Source organism: Humulus lupulus, chromosome 2 (assembly GCF_963169125.1).
Source record: "Humulus lupulus chromosome 2, drHumLupu1.1, whole genome shotgun sequence".
NCBI classification, from domain to species: domain Eukaryota; kingdom Viridiplantae; phylum Streptophyta; class Magnoliopsida; order Rosales; family Cannabaceae; genus Humulus; species Humulus lupulus.
This window is the reverse complement of record NC_084794.1, coordinates 13,137,129-13,163,120: the sequence shown is the minus strand read 5'-3', so window position 1 is coordinate 13,163,120 and position 25,992 is coordinate 13,137,129. Positions and strand designations below refer to the sequence as shown.

The 25,992-nt window shown below is 31.7% G+C and overlaps 2 protein-coding genes across 3 annotated transcripts; one reads left to right on the top strand and one right to left on the bottom strand.

Moving 5' to 3' along the window:
- Positions 1-2,760: 2,760 nt before the first annotated feature.
- Positions 2,761-10,127, top strand: LOC133817315 (uncharacterized). Of its 2 annotated transcripts, none has more exons than XM_062249799.1 (4): positions 2,761-3,125; positions 3,252-4,011; positions 6,710-9,711; positions 9,810-10,127. In XM_062249799.1, the coding sequence occupies exons 1-4, from the start codon at positions 3,094-3,096 to the stop codon at positions 9,811-9,813; spliced, it is 3,798 nt and encodes a 1,265-aa protein (XP_062105783.1). In that variant the 5' UTR covers positions 2,761-3,093; the 3' UTR covers positions 9,814-10,127. The 2 variants fall into 2 exon arrangements, with proteins under 2 accessions (XP_062105783.1, XP_062105782.1); XM_062249798.1 differs by having other exon boundaries at positions 2,764-3,125; positions 6,710-9,727.
- Positions 10,128-17,956: 7,829 nt separating this feature from the next.
- On the bottom strand, positions 17,957-19,945 carry LOC133815844 (HVA22-like protein f). The gene is made up of 5 exons (XM_062248631.1): positions 19,761-19,945; positions 19,562-19,588; positions 19,351-19,473; positions 18,988-19,267; positions 17,957-18,190 (listed from the first exon to the last, which is right to left on the bottom strand). The coding sequence occupies exons 1-5, from the start codon at positions 19,808-19,810 to the stop codon at positions 18,164-18,166; spliced, it is 507 nt and encodes a 168-aa protein (XP_062104615.1). The 5' UTR covers positions 19,811-19,945; the 3' UTR covers positions 17,957-18,163.
- Positions 19,946-25,992: the final 6,047 nt, after the last annotated feature.

Genomic DNA, 25,992 nt, shown 5'->3' with positions numbered 1-25,992 from the left:
ATGGTATGTTTGTTATGACTATATGATTATATGTTTGTTTGTTTGTATTTTTCTAACTAGGCTTAGAAGCTCAGTCCTTATGATATTGTCGTGCAGACAATTGAGGATAGAAAAGCTGGTGGCGAGTGAAACCTAAGAGCTTAGTGATGTATTCATGGGGACCATATAATCGAGAAATGATCAACGGGCCTATGATTTTATTTTCCAAAAGCGTTTCCTTTAAAGTTTTTTTTTTTATTTATAATGTTGCTCATTTTATTCTGTTAAATACTACTATTTTTTTTTTGTAAAGACATGGGATCCATTTGCTTAATCTGATATTCTTAAATAAAATAACAATATTTATGTTTATGAATTTTATGAGAAATCATGACATTACAAAACTAGGTCAAATTACAAAATAACTAAAAAAAATAGACATTTTTAATCAATTACTCTCAAATATATATAATTTACAAATTATAAAAAAACACATACACACGTAAGCTTATATTTATAAACTAAGTAAATATGCATTCCATGTTATTATTATCTAGTATATATATATATATATATATTTTGATATACATAAAAACATTGATGATTGGACTCCGTTATATATATATATGGTATACATTTGAATATTGATTCGTATACAAATTAGTCATGTACTTATTATTAATTTTTTCATTACATGTAGATTAATATGAATCATTCCTACTTTATGGACATCTCATCATCATATATAATTTTATATTTTTATTTGGTTATAATATTGACCATTATTCATTATTTTTCTTCTTCTTTTTAATTTTTAATTTTTTATCTCAAAACCTTAGCATATATACTCATTACATATATGCTCAAAATTTAACAGAAATATTGGGGAGATAAAATAAAAAAAGTCTAATGTATTTTTATGTGGTAAAATATATAATAATTTTTTTATTGGCTTAATTACTAATATTATAATTACTTTAATTAAAAGTAAAAGTAATGTTGACTGATTTTAAAGTTTTAGTGTAAATATCATGTGTAAATTTCGTGTAAATTTCGTTTTTCCAAGACTCATACAGATGTATCTGAGGTGTAAAACACGTTTTTGCAGAAAAATAGTAAATACCTAGGAAATGACGAATTAAAATTTATGGAAATTTCTTTTTAATATTTTACGTAGAGAAAATCTCAGGGAATCTCAATGGAAATAATGGAAAGTTCCATCAAATTACAATTTGCGAATTTTTTTTTTCTATTTTAATGAATATATTGTTAAGTTTATACCTTCTACGTATCAAACTCTTTCTAATTAACATAAAAATTTCCATGCTTATTATATGCTAGTTATATATTTGAACCATTATTAATTGGCCGAACATATTCTTTTGGATGATATTCTCCATATAGATATAGAAGGAATAATATTCAAATTAAAATATACAAGTATAATTTAGGAATATATTTCTTCCTAATTATTTATTACTAGTTTTAGATACAACAATATTTCATCGTCAAAATTTTGTTCCATAAATATAACGATATTTATTGATATTTTTAAAAAACAACGATGTTTTGATCACAATATGACAAAGCATTAGTGAACAAAAACTTTAAGATATTATATATGTGTGTGGTCCATGTATATATATATATATATATATATATATATACCCTAATATATAAACTCAAAAAGAAGTAAATTTAAGAGGGGCAGTGTAGTGAAGTAATATATAATTGTGAGAGTTGAATAATTTTATATATATAGTTAATTTTTCGTGGTCCATATATACCTAAGCTATCACATAAACTGATTGCTATTCCAACTCCTACATATGTAATTGAAACTAACCAAACTGACCGGCTTTCTTCATAAATTATTAGGTCATAAACACTAGTTGTATTAGATCATCATGTAGTTAGTGATTTTACTTTTTGTAATTTAAACATTTAACCAATCATATACTCATTTCAAAATTATATATATATATGCAATGGAATAGACTTCCGTGATAGTAAATAACTACGTAACCTATCGAGCCTATAAATATATATTGTATTAAATAAATAAATATTTAAAATATTTCCATTTGTCGAAAAAATAAGTTTATTATTACATGCATGCATACACGAAGATAATGACTTATTTAATTTTTCAACAATGACTACTGGGATTGGCCATGTGTGAAACGACTAAAAGTTCCACGCACGCACATATATGCATACATATACATATACATATACATTTATTATAGATATGTAGTACCAACTTGGTTGTTTAGTGTATACTATTATAATGATAGAAACACATGCTTTTGTACTAAAATTTGTACTCACAAACTAACTCAATAAGTGCATCATAATATGATGTATAAGTACGTATTTACATAGCAGTAAGTACGTATATCAAATTTTAAAAAAAAGTAATCAAAAGAACACTTACATAATAAAACGAGAGTTGTTTTATTTATGGTGGTGTAGTACTCTACTCGTGTTGTTATTTTCAAAATAATTGTTGAAAGTAATTAGTCGGGAATTTTGGAATAATTAATAGGATAAGTAATTTGATTTTGGGTTAATTAATTAATTAATAGTGGTGAGGTCACTTTTGGGTTGGGCTCTCATACGTCGCTGTCAATCATAAATTAGGGAAAGCACCAAAGTGCTGCTGCTGCTGCTTATATGTAAAAATTATAGAGAGAGAAAGAAACTGTTTCTCTCTCTTTCTTTCCTTCTCTCCTACCAGAGCGGGAAATTAAATTAATATTTTATTATTACCATCATTAATTTATTAAAGAAAAGCTTTTACTTCTCCCCTCTTCTCTTCTCTTCTCGCCTCCCTTTTCTTCTTTTCTCTCTCTCTCTCTATCTCAGCTCAATTTCAGCCATGGATGAAGATTGAATCGACAAGAACTCAAGAACCGCCCCCTTCTCTCTCTCTCTCTCTCGCTTCCTTTTCTTAATTCGACCTCTACCCTTGCTCTTTCTTCCAACCGCGTCTGATTATGGAGTCTCGCTACGGTTTTCTTTCTCAACGGTCGACCTAATTTCGCAATTACTGCGCCTCTTAATTGTAGCTTAGTTTCTATTCAGCTCATCTTTGTTTTCCTAGAATCAACCATGGCCGTCGCTTTTGATGGCTTCTCGATTCGGTAAGCTTCAAATTCTTTCTCTTTCTCTTTCTCTCTCTCTATCTCTTTCTTTTTTGCTTGTATAGTTTATTATTTCTTTATCTTTTTCTATTGCAATTTTTTGAATTTGAAATTTTTGATATTTAGAGAGTACACGGCGAAGATGAGGAGCGTCGACGTGGCGAAATGCTGGCCGTTCTCGGAGAAGGCAGTGACGATGAAGAGTTCGGAAGAGGTGGAGGCGTTGCTTCCGCCAATCACCGTCGCCAAGTTCAAGTGGTGGTCCCACGAGCTTCGCCGTCTTCGATCCACGCGCCGCCTTGAGGAAGAGAAATCCTCGGCAGCAGACGAGAAATTGGAGATGGTCTGTCCCGTTTGCCGAGTTTTCACGTCTGCCACGGTCAACGCTGTGAACGCCCATATCGATGAGTGTCTTTCCGGTCATACTCCTCAGCCGCTGAAGGAGGCGCGTCGACAGATCGCGAGGAACAATTGCAAAGCGTTGAAACCCAAATCGAAGCCGCCCAAAAAGAGGTCGATTACCGAGATTTTCGCTGTGGCGCCTCAGATTGAGACGATTGAGAGTAGTGAGATGAGCGAGAAGGGAGGTGAGGTTGAAGATGAAAAAAGAGAAGAAGTACTTGCTGATGATTCCCAAGTTATCTCAAGTGTGAGTAAAAGTAGTAGTAGCAGCAGCAGCAGTGGTCCAATAATGAAGGCCAAGAAGAAGAATGCTCTAAAGAAGATCTGTAAGGATAAGAAGAAGAAGAAGAAGAAAAGTATATTAATGGAAAAGGATAGTATCGCAAGCGTGCGTGTTTTGAAGAAGCTCAAGGAAAAGAAGAAATTTAAGAAGGTGTTGAAGAAAAGGAAGAATGTTGATTTTTCTAATTCCACTGCAACTAAGGTATGTGATTTATATCATAAAATATTGGTTCTTCTCTTGTGTTCATTAGTTTGAAATGTTTCATTTTTTAGTGATTGGTTATATATCTTTGAACATTATATGAATGGTTCCTTAACATAGAACTGTACTTTTGTAATCTTTGTATGGTTGATTAGTTGGGTGTACTGAAAAGGTGAGTGGTATAGATTATAGACCGTGATATATGGGTAATGGTTTTGAGACGAGATCAGGCAATAGTGGGTTTGAGATTGTATTTATATTCTTTTGTTGTGAACAAGGCGGCAATGGTGTTTCGGCATAAGGGGAAACAGCTAAGAGATTATATATGGGTTTTTTTTCATTTCTGGGATTGAAGAGGATTTCAGCAGGTTATGGAGGGGGTTTGTGGGTGTGGTGCTCCAGCTGTACTGTACGGGTTAGGCAGAAAGGGCTTTTATAACGTGGGAGAGGTTTTTGTCCTTGGTTTAGGAAATGCATCCCAGGCTAATGATGCTGTCTTTTTCTACTGTTCGAGTTAATATACTTTGTGGAAGATAATCATTTAGGCATTTGGGTCGCTCTATTTTTTTGATCTGATGGCTAGTATTAGATCGTATGTAATAAGATGGAAATGTTGATGAAAGATCGCTAAGAAGTAGGTCGTAGGCTGCATTTTTTTGTGAGACTTGTGGGATCTACTTCTTTAGAAGTTCACCATTTGAAAGGACTAATATGACGTACATGGGTAGGTATCATGGGGACTTCATGTTATAAGATATTTTTTTTATTTTATTTTATTTTCTGTACATGAAATATAGAATGATCAACATATCCAGACAACTAAAGTCATTATCATATGAAAGATTTTGCGTTATTTGGAGTTTCTTTTCACCTTATTTTGCTAATCTAGTGAAAATTCATTGTCAAACGTATGTGTGCGTGTTATAGAGTGAGATAGAGCATGTTTACTTATTTATCGAGATGCTAAACTTAATTCTTTTAATTAAGTACGTAATGTAGTAATATTGATTTATAAATCCGTTTGGTCCCAATATTTAGTGCTATTGTTAATCTTATTGTTGTTCTATATATAGCAACCATTTGGCTTTGACTCGTATGCAAGAATATTGTTTGTACGTATATAACAGAAAAAAACTTTGCAGCTTGTAATGAATGTGGATGATTAGATGCTGTCTACATTAATTGATGCACTCTTCGTATTTATGTTTGTTTTATTATAATATCTGAGGGGATATTTTTCTTTGCGTCTTTCTGAGGGTATAGCAAGATGTAATTCTTTGTTATATGATTTGATGATAAGAGAGAAAGTATTTAATAAATTATTTAAGGATACACTGTGAGGGTTTAGAGATTCGTAAAGGCATTAATCAGACATGGTTAGGATAAATAGTAATCCTCTCACTTCTCTCTCTTTTATTGAATATAAACTAAAGCTGAAATATTTTGTTCTAATTTATGCCCCATTCACCCATTAATTATTACGTTTCTCATTATTTCTAGTTTTTGACAAATAATGAGAAGATGCTGGAGCCTACATGCAAACATATATCTTGAAATTCTTATTGCATTATCTTTTTTAATAGTCTCTCTTAGAGAATATATTATGACCTATAGGGTAATGTAATTTGCTGCATAGACAATATTGTAACTAAGGCTAAAATAGTAATATTCAGAAATATGTGGGGATATTTTATCAGCATCGAGGAATTCATTTTAACATATTGTGTGGTCATGTTTTTGTTAAGTGGTCTCATGGCTCGAGGATTATGATGGTATAAACCTAACAAGGCACCAACTGTAACTGAATCTTTTTTAAGCTTTATTTTTTGGTTCCATATTATGTTCTTTATGCCATCGTGATCGTGGTATTAACCCTTCCATAATTTTCTTTGTAGAGTCCAAAGACTCCTACGTACCTTGGGATGTTAGTGTTTTTATTTATTTTTTCCTGAAATTTCTTACTCAAATTGACTTGCTCATTGTTTTTTAAATTTATTTTTGATTGATTAGTTTATAATTATAGTTTTCAATTATATTATTTCTCATTAATATTTTTTCTTAGTGAAATCTTTGATGTATGTAACTTGCAAATGAAAAAATAAATGATAAAACAAAAAAAAAAACAAAAAACAATTACACGTGAATAAAAATTTCGATGATATATTTGACAGATGAATAAATAAAGTTCTACTGAAAAAAAAAAAGATAGATAAAAAGCAGCAGTTATCGCACTATTTAGCTTTTGTCTAATTATTTGAATATAAAAATCCAGCGTTAATCAAGGTGTAAGAGTTTAAATCAACATCAAGAGGGGATCCTTATCATCTGGTGTTTCTATTCCATGTGACATTTGAAAGCCGTTGCAATCAGCTTGTAGTCTTAGAATCATCAGATCTCCCTTGAGCTGACTTTATGGAGCTTTATATATATTTAGTTTGACATTTATTATTATTATTTTTTTATTTTTATTATTTATTTTTATTATTATTATTATTGTAGGATGAGAGAAGAAAAAAAAAACTAGCCTTTTGCAGTTATTACAACTTCTTTTTGAATCTTTACTCACCCATCGACAGATGCATCTCATAATCAATCATCTTATAGATTGTTTCTATTTTTTCTAGGCATGAAATAATTAGTACTTAGTTGCTTAATGCATAAGATATATCATTAATTATGAGTTTCTTGCCTGTACCAGGGAAGTGCTCAAAAATTCAAACTACAAAATCATGTGATTGCAAAAAGGCTGAAGAGGAAGTTTCCGACAGATATCTCAAATTCTGATTCTGTCAGTGGAAATAAAACAAGTCCTAAATGCTTATCTACAGAAGAGAAGCAAAATGGTATTGATCCTCCCAAATTGATTGCGTGGAACCAGGAACCTGCCTTCCCCATTCGCAGTATTCTTAAGAATCATACCACTTGTGAGCAGAAATCTACTGATCATGAAGATTTTCAATGTGGTAGTGAAGCCAATCCTTGTGGTATTCTGCTATCAGAAAGGCATGTTCGATTTTTGGACAAAGATGACATACTTGGACCAAAAAGTAAAGAGGTTTGTTCCTCTGAGGAAAATGATAGAAACTTACTTTCAGACGCCCTTGCTGCTTCATCAGAAGATGTTCAGTCATCTCCCAATAAAACAGTAGCTGTGGAGATAAAGGGAAGTGAAGCAGATATCACTTTTGGCACTGATTTTGGAAGTGAGGTTCAAACTGTATTAGGAAGGAAACAGTTGACTGATATCCCTCATGCAGATATTCCATGTTCTCCAATGCTACCCGTAACTATTCATGACAAAGGGAAGCTTTTTCCTGAGAAAAGTACTTTACCTTCAAGTCAACGTGCAATTTATGGTAATAATTTGCATATGGTTGATCAAGGCTACCAAAACAAAAATCTTAAACATGGATTTACTGGCATGCCTAGACTCCTTTCAACACTGGAAGGATCTCATGGAAGCACTCAAGCAACTGGTAATGTTTCTAGAATATTTAATTCTAATGGAAGATTGATTGATCATGTTCCAGATCCTAGTCACAAAGTTGCTGAGATTATGCCTATGGCAGACACGAGACCATTTTCAGAACCATCCTCTAGTTTCACTGCCAATGAAAATGCAAACCATAGGCTTCAGTTCCAGTCACAACCTGCTGAGGAAAACATCCTTGGTCATACATTGTGCTACCAAAAATTGTGTAATAGGCGTCCAATGGACTTAATTGGTGGGTTATGTTCTTTTCCAGAGTGGAATCATAGAGCAGTGGCCTCAAGAGAAAGGACCATGGAGGAGAATTTCTTCGGCTTGCCTCTCAATTCACAAGGTGAGTTAATCCAGTCCAATTCAAGGGGTAAAGGTTTGTATAATCAGCTGAGGGAGACCAATTTTGCTGGGTCTTCAAGTAGCTTTTATGCATCACATAATCTTACCCAGCCAAGAATTACTGGGGATTACTTGAGTGTGACTAACAAGCATTCTGCAGAGAGAGATTTTCCAAATGATCGGGTAAATCTGTTCCTTGCCCAGAATTTTGTAAAAGAGAACACTGGCTTACAAGTGCCAGCTAGGTTAGGTGTTGCTTATTGGGAAAGTACTGGTAGAGCAGATGTTCACCAGCTTGATTTTGGGAGAGTAAGTAATCATTCTTTTCAACCACTTGATGCAGATCTTAAGCTGATGAGTACTTCTTTTGTTGGAAGCAGACAATATGACCACATGCACAACCAAAAAATAAATGAAATGATTCATCCAAAGGAAGGTTCAGGTAAGATGCCACAGAATACCAGCCAACCAACAATGCGTTTAATGGGGAAAGATGTTGCAATTGGTAAAAGTAGCACAGAAATGCTAGGAAAGGAAGAAGGAAATGTGTGGACCGATAAAGAAATTATAGTAGAGCACTGTCCACCAGTTGCTGGCCTGGATTGTTCTTCATTGAAAAGAAATTTTAAGGAGTGGATTCCACAGAAGTGTAAAGAAAATGTGGGGCAGTCTCTAGAAATACACAGTGGGAAGTCTACTCAAAACAATTTACCGATGAAAGCTCCAGAGTCTAGTTTTCTTTTTCCTTTCCTTGACTGGGAAACTAATTCCTTAATTCCAAGCGGTAGCCTTGCTACCGACAGAAGTGCTAGTGCTAATTCACTCCCTTTCTCCCGTTTACCTCATTCATCTTCAGTATTCAATCGGGAACCCAATTTCCAGGACTTCTTCATTTCAGGAACTGAATCACGACTTGGTTCTCAACTTCCGGTGGTATCTACTCCACAGAATTCTTGGCAGTATATGGATTGGAGACCAACTGAGCTCACTCACCAGAAGAACTTACCCCATTTTACAAAACCTGGATTTGAGTTACCTTTCTTAAATCCAGATTCTAGGGTAGACGTCCAATCCTCATGGTTCCAGAACTCCAAGAACCTGCCCTCTTGGATGTTACATACAAGGCAACATGGAAAAACATCAATGATTTCTTCTCAATTGATTCCAAGTGCAATAAGCAAACAGCATCAGCACATTTCATCCAGAACAAGTTTTCTCAACACCCCGTCTGTATACCATTCAGGAGAAGCTGCTCCTTTTTCTTGCAATTCAGGAAGCACTTCACATTTGCAAATGAGGAGCTCACTTGATTCAGCAGGCACTATCGCTCTCTCACCAATTGTTCCAGTCATCCCCGGGTTAAAACCAACATCTGTCATTGATGCAGGCTATAGAAATAGATTGAAGGTCAAAGAAAGACTTAAATCAAAAGCTTTGGGCGTCAAAGACCTTTATCCTTGCAAAAAAACGAACAAGAGACTTGATACCATATCGGTTGATCTATTGAAGTCCACAGGAATTCCGAACTCAGAAAAGCAAGCAAATTTGAGTGCTATGGCGAGATGCACAGAGAATTCAAACAATGAAAGGCAATCTGATATGGGGGAAGAATACCTTCATTCAAACAAGTATTATTTAAGTGAATTTCGTAACAGTGGAATCAAAATATCCAGCAATGAATCTTCGAATGTGGATGGTTCAGGAAGACCAGGTCCTACGAAACTAAGTGCTGGAGCAAAGCACATTCTGAAACCGAACCAAAATGTTGATCCAGAAAACTTGACGCCTGTCCACTCTACCATTCCCTTTACTGTCGTACCTAATCCTAATGCAAATAAGGGGCCTGAGTCTCAGAACAAATCAACAAAAATCTACAGGTTTTAGAATTAACTAGTAAGTCTTGCATGCCATTAGTTATTTATTTTAATATTATTTGAAGTTTAAAGGTTATGACCCGTACATGGTTACTGCATAGGTAGGAGAGACTGCTCATATCTGACTACATGGGCCTCCAAGTTCGAAGACCCTGATCAGTAGCAACAATCCAACATGTGGGAAATATTCTACCATGGTTAGAATCTATGCCAAAGTCTTGTTTCTTTATGTGTGGCATTTGTAATATTATATATGTTTGTGTATTAGGTGGCTTTTATGCTTGCTGTAAACTTAAATTTTTCGTATTTTGTTTTCCCTTCTATTTTCTTTTCTTCCAGCTTAAATTATAAGAATAGGAATATTCAAAGTGTTTTCATCTAGTATTAAAGGAGAATATCGCATTAGACTCGTTATTATATTTGAGCTGTTTTTAGATCGATCAAAGAGTTGGAATATCAATAATTAAAGGTTTTTTTTTTCTTTTCAAATTAAATAACTTTTTTACGTCCTTAAATATATATATTTTACTAATAAAGATGTAAATATCTAGACACCCGCCTCCTTATTTCTTATGAAATTTTAAATGACCACGATAGAATTTAATTAATGATGTAAAATTTTGTTATATAAGAAATTGGGTTGATTTAAATTATTATCATTTTTTAACGAAAACAAATTATATCATATATACTTCATTCTAGCGTTAATTTGATGCTTAAATTATTCTTTTTCAATATATATTTTATAAATTTATAAGCAAAATACATTATAAAAATTTTGAGAAAAAATATCCAGTCTTATTCTGTCATCTCTATAAAAATGACTTAGATAAGGACGTATCACTCGATCTATACATTTCAATCAATTGATCAATCCCCAAGTTAGACAATTCAATAATTATTTTGAATATATTATTATTAAATTGGGATAAGATTAAACAGATATCATATTTATGTACATTTCTTTGCTTTTTATTTTTGGCACTTTTCTTTATACTAGATACAAGCAACGTGCAATATGCACGGTTGCTTAGTTTTATTTATAGAATTTATTAATTATTTTTATTAAATTTATATTAATGTCATATAAATTTTAAATAAATATTATATTTTAATTAAATAATTTATTTATTTTTGTTTAAGTTTATGTTTGTTATAGTTTTTGAATTTAGGAGTAACAATTATATATTATATGTTTAATGTAACATTAAATATTATACATGTATTTTAAATTTAAGTTTCTTGCTAATTTAAAAAAAAATTAATTTGTTACTAATTGACAGTAGATTATATTATATATTTAATATGATATTATTCTAATATGTGAGTTTAAGTTTAATTAATTTTTATTTAAGTTATAAAATAATTTTATTATTTTTAAATAATTATTATTGTAAAATATCTCAAAAATATCATATTTTAATTTATTTAATTATTTATTATTTTTTAAATAATTATCATAGTAAAATATCTAAAAAAATATCATATTTTAATTTATTTAATTATTTATTATTTAAAAAAATTATCATTGTAAAATATCTAAAAAAATATCATATATTAATTATTTATTTTATTTTATTTAAGTTTAAGTATTTATAAACTACCCTTATATTCTGTTAAATATAAGAATATTCCGTTAAAGTTAACATTGAAAAAATAAAAATCCCTTAAAACTAAAAATTTTCGTTATCTACACACTTATTTTAATTTTATAGAAGAGAAATTTGGTATTTCATGATTCAATCTATTAAAAATATAAAATTAAACACAAAATACACTCAGCGTTTTCATCACCAATTAGATTGGATCAAATAAAATGATTTTGAACAAGTAACATTACCTTATAGCATTTATCTGGTGAGTAGTTGTGATAGTTAAATAATAGTGTAAAGGCTTGTATACTCCGTTCTCAAATAAATAATCAAAGAAAAACTTGAAGTGATTATATCTAAAATATTTTTTTAGTGCGTAGGAAGTTGTGAATACTTATCCATCCGCCCTTATATATCTTATATATAATGAATGTGTAGATAACGATTTCTTATTTTTTTTAGATTAACTTTAACGAAATATTTTTATATTTAACAGAATATTTTTATATTTAATGATAGTTTGTAAATATTTAAATTTAAATAAAATAAAATAAATATTTACAAAAATTAAAATAGGATATTTTTGAAATATTTTACAATGATAATTATTTAAAAATATTAAATAATTAAACAAATTAAGAGATATTTTACAATAATAATTATTTAAAAATAATAAAATCATATATTTTATAACTTAAATAAAATTCAATTAAACTTAAACTCATCTATTAGAATAATATCATATTAAACATATAATATAATCTACTGTCAATTATCAACAAATTGTTCTTTTTAAAAACTAGCACGAAACTTAAATTTAAAATCAACGTATAATATTTAATATTACATTAAACATATAATATATAATTTCTTATTGTTACTCTCAAATTCAAAAACTAGAACAAACATAAACTTAAACAAAAATAAATAAATTATTTAATTAAAATAAGATATTTATTTAAAATTTATATGACATTAATATAAATTTAATAATCATATATTTGCACGATTTTTTATGCATTATCATAATAATCATATACTTTTACACATATAAATTATGATTCTATTTTTTAAAAAAATGATATTGTGGTGTTTATAGTCGTCAAAGTTAATCTCTTGCAAATTTTTTAGGAAAATCTAGTAGTAACAGTTAAATCTCTTGCAAATTTTTTAAGAAAATCTAAAACATCTAGAGTACCCAAATAAGATTTCAGACTTTTAGTATCATCACACATGCAAATATTATTTTAGATCTATTTTGGTAGACATTTACAGGAGCTTAGTTGTGACTAGATTCAACATAAAAAAAATTAGGGTATGCGTGTAAATGTAAGATGCGCACTATTAGTGGCAATTTTCTATGGTTTACAAAAATTATATAACAATATCCAAAAGAATAAAAATTAAATTTAAAAAAAAAAGTGACACATACATGTGTTCGCCATGTTTATATCGTGAAAAATCTTGTTAGTTACGATCGATACTAATTTTCCTTAATTTAGTTTTATTATCATTATTTCATGAATTAAATATTCTATAGATAAACAAACTAAAATATTTGAGATTACTTGCGCATCAAGTTATATATCACAACACATCCCATTAGGGTTTTTGTTGTTGTTGTTGTTGCCCTAGTTTTCACTATATCCATAATTAAAAAGCAGAGAAGTACAAATTTGAAAAGATCGAATTGACGGCTTACGAATATGAAACTTCAGGATCATGCCAAACCCGTATATTGTACGATCATTGATGATGACGATGGCGATGGTGGCGGCGGTGGTGGTGAAATTACTCCGTCGGAACCAATTGGCAACATTCCGACTGGTATTCCGACGAAACTCCCTGGCTATTTCAGGTGGACAGACATTATTCGTTGTGCACTGTACAAAATCAACGGCCCATCTCAAGGTGAACTCCTACAACCCTTCACTGAGTTGGAGAGAAATTTGGCAGATCGCATAATGGATTTCGCCACTCCAATTAAGATCGTCAAAGGTATTAGTTATGCTCGCCGCGGTGGTGCTGATGATGATTATTCTAAGAAGAAGAAGAAGAAAAAGAATGAGAGTGAGAAACGTCTTTTGGCCAATAGTTCTAAGATGTCCTACAGAATGGAGAAGAAGCTCCAGGCCATGTGGGATAACATCTTTGGGATTCAAAAACAAGAGACGAGTGAGATCAAGGGGAAAACGAATCGAGATGAGATCAAGAAAGAGACAGAGAAAGAGAAAGAGAAAAGGAAGCCTCCTACTACTGCTATTGCAAGAATAGTAAAGAGACGAAGAATACCAATGAATGGTCAGACGGTGGAAATCAAGAAGCAGTTCAGCTCAGCCGAGACCAAACCCAAAACCGAAACCACCAATAAGGCTGCGGAGAAGGAGAATCCGCCGGATGAGGTTGAGTGTACAGAGCAGAAAGATGGAGTAATGAAGAACCAATCTCATTCCTTTAGTGGAAGATCATCATCAATGGTGGTGAGTAATAATGATCGTAAGCTGGAGAAGAAGCAGCAGTGCCCACCATCATGGGTGAGTCATGAGAAGCCCAATAAGATAATAAAGAGTCGTAGAACTACTGTAGAAGACATAGGCTACCGAAAAGCAATGAATCAGTTTTCTTATTTGTGGTCACAACGTAAAAAGGAACAAGAGAAACAGAAACAGAAAGCTACAACATCATCATCATCATCATCATTGCGTTCTTCTTCTACTACTACTTCGATTCGTCCGAATGTGATGAAGAAACAGCATCACATTTCATCGACAACAAATTTTCACAACACCCCATCTGCATACCATTCAAAGCCACCACCACCACCATCGTCGTCATCATCATCGTCTGACTTTAGAAGTGATAGAATGAAGAAAGCTTTGGGTGTCAAGGTTGGTATTCAACCATACAAGAAAACATCCAATGTGGAGGGACCACGCTCGCTTGTTGGTAGTAAAGTAGGAATTCAAAGGCCCCCAACAAGATTTCTCAACACTGAAAAGCAAGCAAAGTTGATCAGCAGCAGTAGCACTGCTACTTCTTCTTCTAAGGCAACAACCACAAACCCCAACCTCTCAAATAAGATTACAAGAAATTTGATGCCTATCTCTAAAACCCCTTTTGTAAATAACTCTCAGAAGATATTAACAAAGATCAACAGGTTTCAGATGTAGTTTTTTTTCATATGTATGGCGACTGACTTGAAAGAAATCCAGCTATTATAATTAGTTGATTTATTTTTAAAAATTAGTTTAACCAAATAGTAAAGCTTGTTTCCTAGTTGGGATGTGATATTTTTTTGTACTGATGATGGCAGAAATAATAACATTGAAACTTTCTTTTTCACTTTGTACGCTTTTGTAAGCGAATCCTGCAGAAATAATTGTTGTCATGTGACCGAGCCACATTAATAAACATACGCCTAGGAATTCAAAACTTTTTTTTTTCTTTCTTGCTTTTCAGAGGCTATTCATTCACTCATCAGTCATCATCATCATCGTCATCATGTGTATATATATATATATGTATTATGTATGTGTATATGTATATGTATTATGTATCTTATGAACCGGATTTAATAGCCATAACTACACTATGTAGTGAATATGAGAGACAAATTAAGTTTGTCATTTAAGTTATTATTGAATGAGGATTCAACAATACAAGGTGATCGAGACTATTTGTACTTCACTGTAGTTTATATTGTGAATTATGATAATTATGATTTTGTTGGGTACTGTATTTTGGTTTATTATATGTTTGAAAAATTATTTTTTTGATTTTTGTGAAGCCATTTAAATAGATTTCTAAATTAAAATTTAATCAATTTTTCTTAATTAAAATCACAAATAATTCACTAAACTAACAACTTAGAAAAAAAGTCCAAACTTATAAAAAAATAATTTTTTAAAGCACAAGATCTCTAAACAGTTAATGAGTGAGTTTAGAAAATAATTTGTTAAAATAAAAAATAATGTATTAATTGATAATATTGAGACATATTTGACGACAGTAGATTTTTTAAAAGTGGAGTTTACAAGAATTATATGTACATTATTCGGATATGGACAAATTTTACACAAAAGAAAGAAAGAAAAAAAAGAACTTTTATGAGTACTTTTTTTTATTTTAATTGTGCCTTGTTCTTATAAATGTTTGTGTCGAATCATCATTAAAAACCTGTATGGTTAAGCTTAATTTCAATGGATATTATATAGGAAACAAATAAAAACAAAGAACATGGTTTAGAAAGCCATGGAGGGGATCTTAGAATCCAAGAAGTACAAACAAATACAAAATAATGTTCATGTCCAACCACGTAGTTATCAATATATATATCACTCACTACAAAACAAGTTACAATTGACAATTTTTTAGCCATAATATATATCTTTGTGACAAAAGGTTATTTATGATTAAAATATATTATTTAGTTACAATTTATTACTAATATAGTTTTAATCACTATATATTATATAATGATAAAATTTGTTAAAACTAAAACACATTTAATTATCATAAATTGTAATTTTTTTACTAATACTGTTAGCCATAGTAGTGACTATTATTGGAGCTAGGTACAAGATTTGAGGGCTTAAGTCCTCCCCCTAATTTTTTTTTTCATTGGTAAAATTTTAAATTAAATCAGTGAAAAAAATGTTGTAATGTAAAATTTGAAGAGAAATAATAAAATTTTCGCCTATTTTTTTTATGTGAACTATTTAAAAATATGGATTTTGAATTGTTGATATATAAAAATATGGCTTACCATATTCCTAATTTTTGAAAAGCCATATTATTTTAAACCTTAAGTTACAAATTTCTCATAAAATCATATATAAAATAAAACTTTCGAAAATTGAAAAAAAAAGTCATAGAAATAATAACGAATGCAAATTATCACAAAAAAATTATGTGGAAAAAAAATTATATATTATAATTTCTAGTTTTTTAATACACAATTAGCTCATCTTAAATAAATTTTTTTTAGCGTCATGACAAGTGATGACACAAGTATAATAATATTTTTAATTATAAATTTTATTGTGACTAAAAGTAAGATTTTGTATAATAAATTTAAATGTATATATATATATATATATATATATTGGACGACAGTGTTACCCTTGGTTGGCTTGCTTAATTAATATTTTAGTTGGAGCCATGATGAGATTGTTATACAATGTAAGGTCGAGAAGGAAAGTGTTATTATACTATTGGCTAATAATTTTGCTAAAAATATATGGTGTCTATATATGAAAGAGAAAAGTGAGAAAGGCAGTAAATTTGAGAAAATAGAGTACCTAACCAATTACTCTTCTGATCTGATTAATTGGTGGGCAGTAGTAGTGGGGATTCACCTGGAGATTGCAAGTCAAATAGTTAGTCCCTCATTTTGTCTTGTCCAACATTTTTTACAAATATTGCCTTAAAAGGAAGAAGAAGAAGAAAAATAAAATAAAAGCATGTAGCACTGTGGCTCCACTGTATGGTAATGGCATGGCTCGTGGTCCAAAATTAATTAGGGGTCCAGAACAGAATGGTGAACTTTTAACTATTTTTTACCCAGCCAAAGAAAAAAAAACACCTGTAACTACATATTTGAAAATCATTTTCATATTTGAAAGTTTTGAAACTCACCAACCAAATCATTAAAAAGAAAAACTTTTATGTACTATAAAAGCCTCGCTGTTGTTTTCTTTTTTTCGGTTTTAGTGTATTTATATATTTTTACTTATAACTTAACAAAAAATATTCTGATTAATATAATAGGCTTTAAGGATATACCAATTTTTGTAATTATATTACCAGTTTTGTGTGTGTGTTTTTTTTAAAAAAAATTATAGCAACTTTGGATTTGGTCAACAAAAGTGATTCACATGTTAACTATAAGTACACCTCCATGGGTTATTTTTATTTAAATATCAACATTGAAGAATCAAAGAAACAATGTTCACTGATCCTTTATTTATAATAGGTCAGTTAATTAACTACTTTCTTAAATATTAGAGAACTTTTTCTTCTATGCCTCCGACTATGAAATTCAAATCCTAATTTATTTTCCAACTGACTGATTGTAAATCTTTATTAATGCAGCAAGTATCTTGATTCATCTTAACCATTGATATCTAAGAGGCTTTTGAAATTTAGATCCAACGACCCAGATTCATTTTGCTTGATATATACTATTTAATCACCCATCGATCTTCTTTCTTTCTTTTACCTCATTTAGTTTCAAACACAAAATATCATTTCGAAGGCTCAACCTACATATTTCAAAGTTGTTGTGGTTCTCAATACACTAGGATTTTGAATTAAATACCTTGTAACAGGCCCTAGTTATTAGTCATTTATTTTTAATGCTGACTTCTTGTATCAGAAACACTTTGTGAAATTATTTTAATACACTAGCTAGAAATAACTACTTACAATTTTATTTACTGTGATCCTCAATTTGCATATTTATTGTGATCCTCAATTACAATCGTTTAAATTGCTTTTGTTTTAGCTGAAAATCTGCGTACAATTTAATTTGTCAAAAAAACCTATTATATTTTATCATCGGTCACGGAATATATATATATATATATAATTATATTATACATATACATTATGTATCATTACCTATAAATCAATCTAATATAGCTGAGACCATTAACTTAATGAAAATACCCTTAAAAGGCTCTGTTTCTTTTACTTACAAGTTACAACATTTTATATATGTATACAAAGGATGCCATGAATTATTATAAGTTAAAACATTATATATTCGTTATGTACACATTTTCTTTAATTGTATTAATCTTTACAAGGAGTTGATCATGAATCATGATCAGTAAGTGCTTTGTGAGACTTGGTTTACTTATTCAGTGCTTCTTTGCTTCTTTCTCAGCCTGCAACAGAAAACTCAAATAATAGCCTTAAAAACTAATATTCTATACACTTATATAAATAAATATCATTTATATTTTTTTTAAACCATGTGTTTTGTTCCATTACTTATTTAGACCTTATGTTTTGATAAAAAAATTTTTGGATCATATGCTTAATAAAATAGTTCAAATAAACATCTAAACTTAATTTTGAAGAATAAAAAATTGAATATAAAAGCACAGTTGTTAGGCATAATGATTTTATTTTTGTTTTAAATTGTTAATTTAGTAAATTATTTGTAATTTAGTTCAGAAAATTTAGACCAAAATCGAATTTAGGATTTTAGTTGAACTATTTTACAAAACAGAGAGTATAAAAAATTATTTGTCAAACACAAAGTTTAAACATGTAATTAGACAAAACATAGAATTCAAAAAAATATAAACTCTTTAAATATTGATTTATGGGAAGATTTTTTTGTTTTATTCTAATAAGTTCTTTTACAAAAATATAGCAATCTTTTTGCGAAATAACTTTGTAAAATCGTGTTACATATAAAAAAAAAATATAGATTGATTTTAAAAAAAAATATATTGTTATTGGCACTTCTAATACTATATAAGTTGGGATTTACAACTCATAATACTTATTAAATTATAATTTATGTGGCCTAATAATTTTGCAAAATAACTTTGTAAATACATAAAATATATATATAGATTGATTTAAAAAAAACATATAATTATTATGATAGAAAATGTAGGTATTATATAGTTATACTACTACTAATACTAATAGTAATAAATATAATACGCACCGCTTTGATGACTCGATCGAATGCATCAAGTCCATGTTGTTCGATATAACTTTCAACGGAGTTTCTAGCGTCAGTGTCCATCATCTCTAGGACTTCCCTTTGACTCTCTGAAAGATTTGAGTTGACCATACTCATACTAATACTATTATTATTATTATCCTTATGATCATTCTTCACTAATAATAATGTTCGTGCTGTGTACTCGTGTACAAGCGTTGCTCCGTTGAAAAACACCAGCCACATGCAAAACAAGTGCTTCATGCGCCACCAAAGGGGAATCCTGCAAAATATTATTACAATTTTAAGCTATTAATTTTCCTATATATATATATATATATATAGTTTGATTTGAAGATTACGTACCATGGGAGCATCCAAAAAGAACGCTCAAACAGTGTAATGAAAGAATATAAAACCCAGTATGTCAGCCATTGTCGATGCTCTTCTGGTGATGAACCACTCTTGGTACTTTCAATCGCTGCAAATCTGATCATCCGCTATTACATATTAATAACTATATATTATGTGTATATATATATATATCATTTGTACTTGTAAATATTGTTCTACTTACAATGGATAAACAAGCGTTGTTCCTGGTCTGCAGGTTCAAAAGATCAGAAGAAAAAAAAACAAAAGGTCAACAAACAGAGAATAATTATGTAATGTCCAACACATCTGGTTTCATTTGTTCTTTCTCACAATAATATAGATTTGAACAGTAATTTATATAAATATGAATATATTTGTAGAGAAGAAGAAAAAAAACCCACGCGATAATTGTATCGAAACGTTTATCTATTGCCCGAAGAACACTATCCATGACTAGTTGGTGGCTGCACAGAGATATCAAGCGATAATATATGTGTTTTTTTTTTGGGAAAATGGATATTTATATATATATATATATATATGTTTTAAAAAGGCTGAAAAGATTTCTAGTACTTGAAACAATCAATGCGTATGCTGCCAATGATGATACTACTAATTATATTAGCATGTATATATATGATTGAGATTGGGGAAGTTTTTGAAGGGGTTTTGGGGTTTGTGATTAGTTATAAGGCAAGCAAAGAATTATTTTCTTGAAATGAAAATTCTTCTTTTCTTTTGCAAGAAGATATATATAAAGGAACTCGTGATGATAATGTAAAAAGTAGCGATTAGGGAAGGAATAATATGGTACTTATGTAATACATTCTCTAAAAATATGGTACACTTTATGGTTCTAAAAAAATTATAATAAAAATTAATATAGGGGAATTTTTCTATAAGACTTCACTTTAAGCCCTACCAATAGGGCTCTCAGTGTTTTCGACCCGTGAATAGTTTTCGATGTAATTTTTTTTTATGACCGTGTATATTGTAGTTATTTAGAGCATTTTACAAATTTTCAGAAAATTTCAAATAGTTTACAGTACTAAAAACTAAGTTCAAATATATTGTTGCACGCCTAACTAATTTTTTTTATGCGCGTGGAAAACAATATGTTTGAACTTAATTTTCGATAATGTAAATTATTCAGAATTTTTTAAAAATTTGCAGATGCTCTAAATAGCTACAATATACACCGTCATAAAAAAAATTACGTCGAAAACTGTTTATAGGTCGAGAAACACTGAGAGTCCCACCAATAGAGATTAAAATAAAGCCACTGTAAACAAAAATTGTCCTATGTATTGTACCATTATTTGATGATCTTAGAGTGAACAGAGCGGAAGATCATGAGGGTGTGGTGAATGATCGAAAGCCAGTGCTCATCATCGGCTATAAGAGGAGTGAATGAAAAGCCCAATAAGATAATGACTACAACTCTACAAGCCTTCAATGACATTAGCTACGGAAAAACAATAAATAGGGGAGATGAAGGGTATGTCAAAATCTATGGAAAAAACCAATTTGTAATGATATCTCCATTTCTATATGAGTTCATATATCTCAATCTATTCTTTGATGTGGGGCACTCTTATAACATGACAAAAACATATTATTATTATTATTATTATTCATAAGCACGTGTATTTCATCTGCTACAAATTATCACAACACCCATCTGCATAACATTCAAAGCATTCGCCTTCATCATCTGCCATCAACATCAACAGTACAGTCTCGATCGAGGAGTAATAGATTGAAGAAAAGCTTTGGGCGTAGCTAGTCATGGTCTTTACCTTACAAGAATACTACCGAATATAGGAAGGGTCATGATCACTTGTTAATTAGTATTAAATGGGGAATTATGAAGACGGACATGTTTGAAAATAATTGTGTTAATTACTTTGGTACTAATTACATATTTGAGTAATTACACTATATTTTAAAATATAAATATGTTTGAATGTCAAGTAGTAATTATTTATGAATTCTTATTGTCATGTTTGACAAAACAGTTAATAATTACAAAAAAAATAATATTGTCTAATAAATACATTTTAAAATTGATAGAAATTAGTAATTACACTCAATTCTCATGTGAATTAGAGAGTGTAATTGGAACCCCTCAATTACCTCAAATTATATAATTAACGTGTAATTACATGGTCAGATAAATAAGCAAAATCGAGTAATTACTCCGAACTACACTCAATTCTAATTACACGATGATTTTCAAATGCACCCTAAGAAATTCTCAACACTGAGTGGTACTTGATGCCGATCCAATCTTAAGTCCCATTTGTAAATAAGTTTTTTTTTTTTTTTTTTGCCTATATATCATTAGTTCCTTCATGTAATTTTTCAATATTTTGTATAGCTTTAATTAACAACTAAAACAAAGTACAACATCATTAATACAGGGTTCAGTCATAGGTGTACTGTTTTAATATATGATTAAGCTACATGGCCACTGACTTGAAAAAAGTCCAGCTATATTAGTTTAGTACTTATTATTAATTATAAATGTAACCAAAACCTTGTTTCCTAGTAATTGTGATATGATATTTTTGTACTGATGATGGCAGAAATAATAATCAAACTTTCTTTTCACTTTGTACGCTTTTGTAAGCGAATCCTGCAGAAATAATTGTTGTCATGTGACCGATCAGCCACAATAATCTAGGAACTCAAAAACATATTTAATTTTGTGCTTTCTTAGAGGGAAATATGATGTAATTTGCTCAATAAAACGTATAATTGAAAAATATCTTTTTATTTTAAAAGATGTACTTCAAAATTATTTTTAGATTAAAATTCCCTTAACTTAAATTGAAGCATATTTGTCCCGCTCTCTAGTCTCTCCTTTGCATTTTGTTGAGAATTTTAAGAAGGAAACGACAATCTATGTAAACTTTGATTCTTAACAAAAAAAAAAAACACAATTTATTGATGCGGTTTGGCCTAATTGATAAAAATATACGTCCAAAGTGAATAATTCTCAAATGCTCAAAATTAGAAGAACTAGAATCCATTGATTTTCTTAAGCACCAAGTTATGTTTACAATTTGACAAATTTTTTGTATGGTAATCTCACTTCAAGAATAAATGCACCATGAGACCTCTTAACTATATTCTCACTTGTATTACATAATACATTCGAATATTAACTAAACCCCTAAAAAATTTGTGTGGGGCTATATATTATAATTAATAAGCATTAAAATATAAATAAATTGACATTATTTGGAAGAAGCATGTCATTACACACCTCATTAATTAGCTATTCGATCAGAGTCCTTTAACGATCAAACATTCTTGCTCGACCAGCCTTATTCCCATACTCTACATGGTCGTGCTATCGGGTACTTCGAGTAGTTAGATTAAGGGAAATTTGGGTATTTATGTATAGTTTAGGTTCATATATCCAAAAAATACTATCATTTACCAACATTCCAAAATAGTGCTATTATTTTCTTGGTTTCCAAAAATATACTTTGCATCGAGGCATGTCGAGGTAGTTGTTGACCGCGTTTTTGGCCAACGACGTGAGAACGTAAAAAACGATAAACCTTCAAGAGAAATAAAACGACACAAAAAGTAAATAATACACGCAATTTTTATAGTGGTTCAGTCCTAATATGTTGGTAATAGCCTAATCCACTTAGAGTTGTGATTATAGATCTGTACTCAAGATCAGATGAACTGAGCCAACTGAGTTTCTTCAGTACAGATTACAAGAGTTCTTTCAAATACAAGCACTTTCTCTCTCTAGAAAACTCAGACTCAAAATTTCCCAAAAAGTCTAAAAAGAAGAAGAAGCCCCCTTCTGATCTCATAAGCCATGTATTTATAGGCTTAGGATCATACATCTGATATCCCCTAGAATCGGGATATTTTATTATTCTTATTATATTTAAATTACAAAAATATTCAAAATTTAACAGAACACGCAATTTGTGGGGAAAAATGAGATATTCCCGCGTGTGATAAGACCGGTTTTTGTTGAAGCCGTTTCTGGGAATCTTGACTTAGTCCTCCTCTATCTGGTCGACCCATATCTCCTACTGACCATTCATGCAAGTGCTGGTCGGACACATGCATGCTGGACATATGCAAGTGCTGGTAGGACATGCATTTGCTGGTAGGACATGTGCATGGTGGTAGGACATGCACTCATCTCCTCTAACATGGCACATTCTCTGGTCTAGCATGTCATGTCTCTCCTCTAACATGGCAATCTCCTCTAGCATGCCATGTTTCTCGTCTAACATGATAATCTCCTCTGGCATGCCATGTCTCTCGTCTAACATGGCACTCTTCTCTAGCATGCCAGTGCTGGTAGGACATGCACATGCTGGTAGGACAATGTCACTCCTAGGCAGCAATGTCACTCCTGGGCAGACAAACATGTGACTGGTCGGACAAGGTCATGCCTGGTCGGTCATGACACTTCTCAAGCAGTCAAAACTCTTCATCAGTCTACCGGGTCACTTTATCACAACTCTGAGGAGTCAATGTATTTATTGACTATTTAATGTGTCTTTTACGGAGCATGTACTGCCACTTGTCACCTCTATTGCCACGTCATCGATCTCCATTTTTTGGGGATAACATTTGCCCCCCAAGTTTATTATACGATTTTTCTCGTATGATAAACTTTTCTTCTAGCAAAATATTCTCGAGGTCATCCAAAAGATCCTACCCGGTTGATAACTTTCACGTAAACTCCCACGACTGAACTTGTCTTGTGATTTCTTCAAACTATATTTTCTTGATATAATGAAAACATAGCGTCCCTTTTGATTCTCCTTTTGTCTATTTTGCAAAATCATCATGGTATAGAGATAGGTTGTTGAGTATCCTCGATTTGGTTGCGCTAGGATTACAATTTCGGTGATCGAACTCACCGCTATCTCTCCTCGGACATGAGTCCGATCACACTTTTGTCTCTCCTCGAACATGAGTCCGACCACGCCCTTGGACTCTCCTCGGACCAAAGTCCGATCACACTTTTGGACTCTCCTCTGACCAAATTCCGACCGCGCCCTTGGACTCTCCTCGGACCAAAGTCCGACCACACTTTTGGACTCTCCTCGGACCAAAGTCCGACCGCGCCCTTGGACTCTCCTTGGACCAAAGTCCGACCACGCCCTTGGACTCTCCTCGGACCAAAGTCCGACTGCGCCCTTGGACTGCTCCTCGGACCAATGTCCAACCGCATCTTGGGCTGCTCCTCGGACTAATGTACGACCACATCTTGGGCTGCTCCTCGGACCAATGTCCGACCGCATCTTGGGCTGCTCCTCGGACTAATGTCCGACCACATCTTGGGCTGCTCCTCGGACTAATGTACGACCAGGCACACCCTAGCCCAAGTACTCTCCTCGGTCATACATCCGACCACGCCTCAGGCCTCTCCTCGGACACGCCGTAGGCTCTCCAAGGGTGTTGGCGTTGGGCTCCTCGGATGGGCTTGCTTGGACGTCCACTTAAACCACTTAGGCGTGTATCTCCTCCTCGGATGCAGCACCTTAGGCACCAAATTTCTGGGCCTAGATCCTTGGACATAGGCAAGATGCTCCTCTGACCAACATGCATCCGATCGGCCATCTCAGGGTATGCTCGAACACCACATTTTTCAAATACTTTAAGCACCCTTAGGCACTCTTAGGCATTTGTTTGGGCACATGGTATAGCCATTTAAGCATTCCTACAAAAAAGCCACCAAAGCACCTTGTTCGAATCTCCCATAATTATTTTGAGAGATTGATTTCTCTCAATCAATCTTGGTGAAAATCTGACTTCTCCTCTCAAAGACAACTTTTCACTATGTAGCATTTATTTTGCATGCATTTGTTTGATTCACTCCAGGGACTCATTGATGTTAGTCATGCTCAACAATAGAGTCCCCTACTCGACCAGTGGTACATGCTCATGCTTAGCTGACCAGGGAAGTTGTATCTCTCCCGACCAGGAAAACGTTGCACCTGATCAGCTAGACTTTGTACCTTGCCAGTAGTTTACTCTTTTTTGTTGTGCAACTGAGCTGTTGGCATTCATACTTTACTTTTCTTTGTTAACTTAAAACATTCTAAGTCTCCTCTAGACTTAAAAAGTTATAAGTTTTTGGTGAATAGTAAAGTCACTCTGGTGTATGCCATATATTTTCGCATGAGTACTTAGTTTTCTAACTTAGAAATTCTAGACATTTCATAAGTCCATGCTAAGTATACTTTCTCACACTCTTATTGCTCTAACATTTTATGAGCATGCTTATTGTCACACGAATATCTGCTCCTAACTTGAAATTTTTTAGAAATAAATTCCAAGTTACTTAAGCTTTGTCAAACAAGTTAGCTTAATGGCCTCTTTGGACTTCGAAAATTTACAAGTCAGCCTAAAAACAAATATATTAACTCGTGCTCTTATTGCCTGTGTTAAATTTCATACCAGTATACCCCATGTGCCCCCCAGGTGATTGAGGGTTGAAAGATCCTCAGTCACTTGCTACTTGACAGAATCTGTTCGAGCAGTTAATTACTCGTGAAACACATAGAATATATGGAATATATTCGAGCAGTTGAACACTGCTTGAACGCATCGACCAGTTGAACACTGTCCGATTTTACC

Excerpts from the sequence above, each read along its gene's own strand:
- LOC133817315 (XM_062249798.1), top strand. The coding sequence starts at position 3,094 with ATGGCCGTCGCTTTTGATGGCTTCTCGATTCG. Across the intron at positions 3,126-3,251 it reads TTTGATGGCTTCTCGATTCG|AGAGTACACGGCGAAGATGA; the intron begins GTAAGCTTCAAA and ends TTTGATATTTAG. Across the intron at positions 4,012-6,709 it reads CTAATTCCACTGCAACTAAG|GGAAGTGCTCAAAAATTCAA; the intron begins GTATGTGATTTA and ends TGCCTGTACCAG.
- LOC133815844 (XM_062248631.1), bottom strand. The coding sequence starts at position 19,810 with ATGGATAGTGTTCTTCGGGCAATAGATAAACGTTTCGATACAATTATC. Across the intron at positions 19,268-19,350 it reads TCTTTTTGGATGCTCCCATG|GATTCCCCTTTGGTGGCGCA; the intron begins GTACGTAATCTT and ends AATATTTTGCAG. Across the intron at positions 18,191-18,987 it reads TCGATCGAGTCATCAAAGCG|GCTGAGAAAGAAGCAAAGAA; the intron begins GTGCGTATTATA and ends TTTCTGTTGCAG.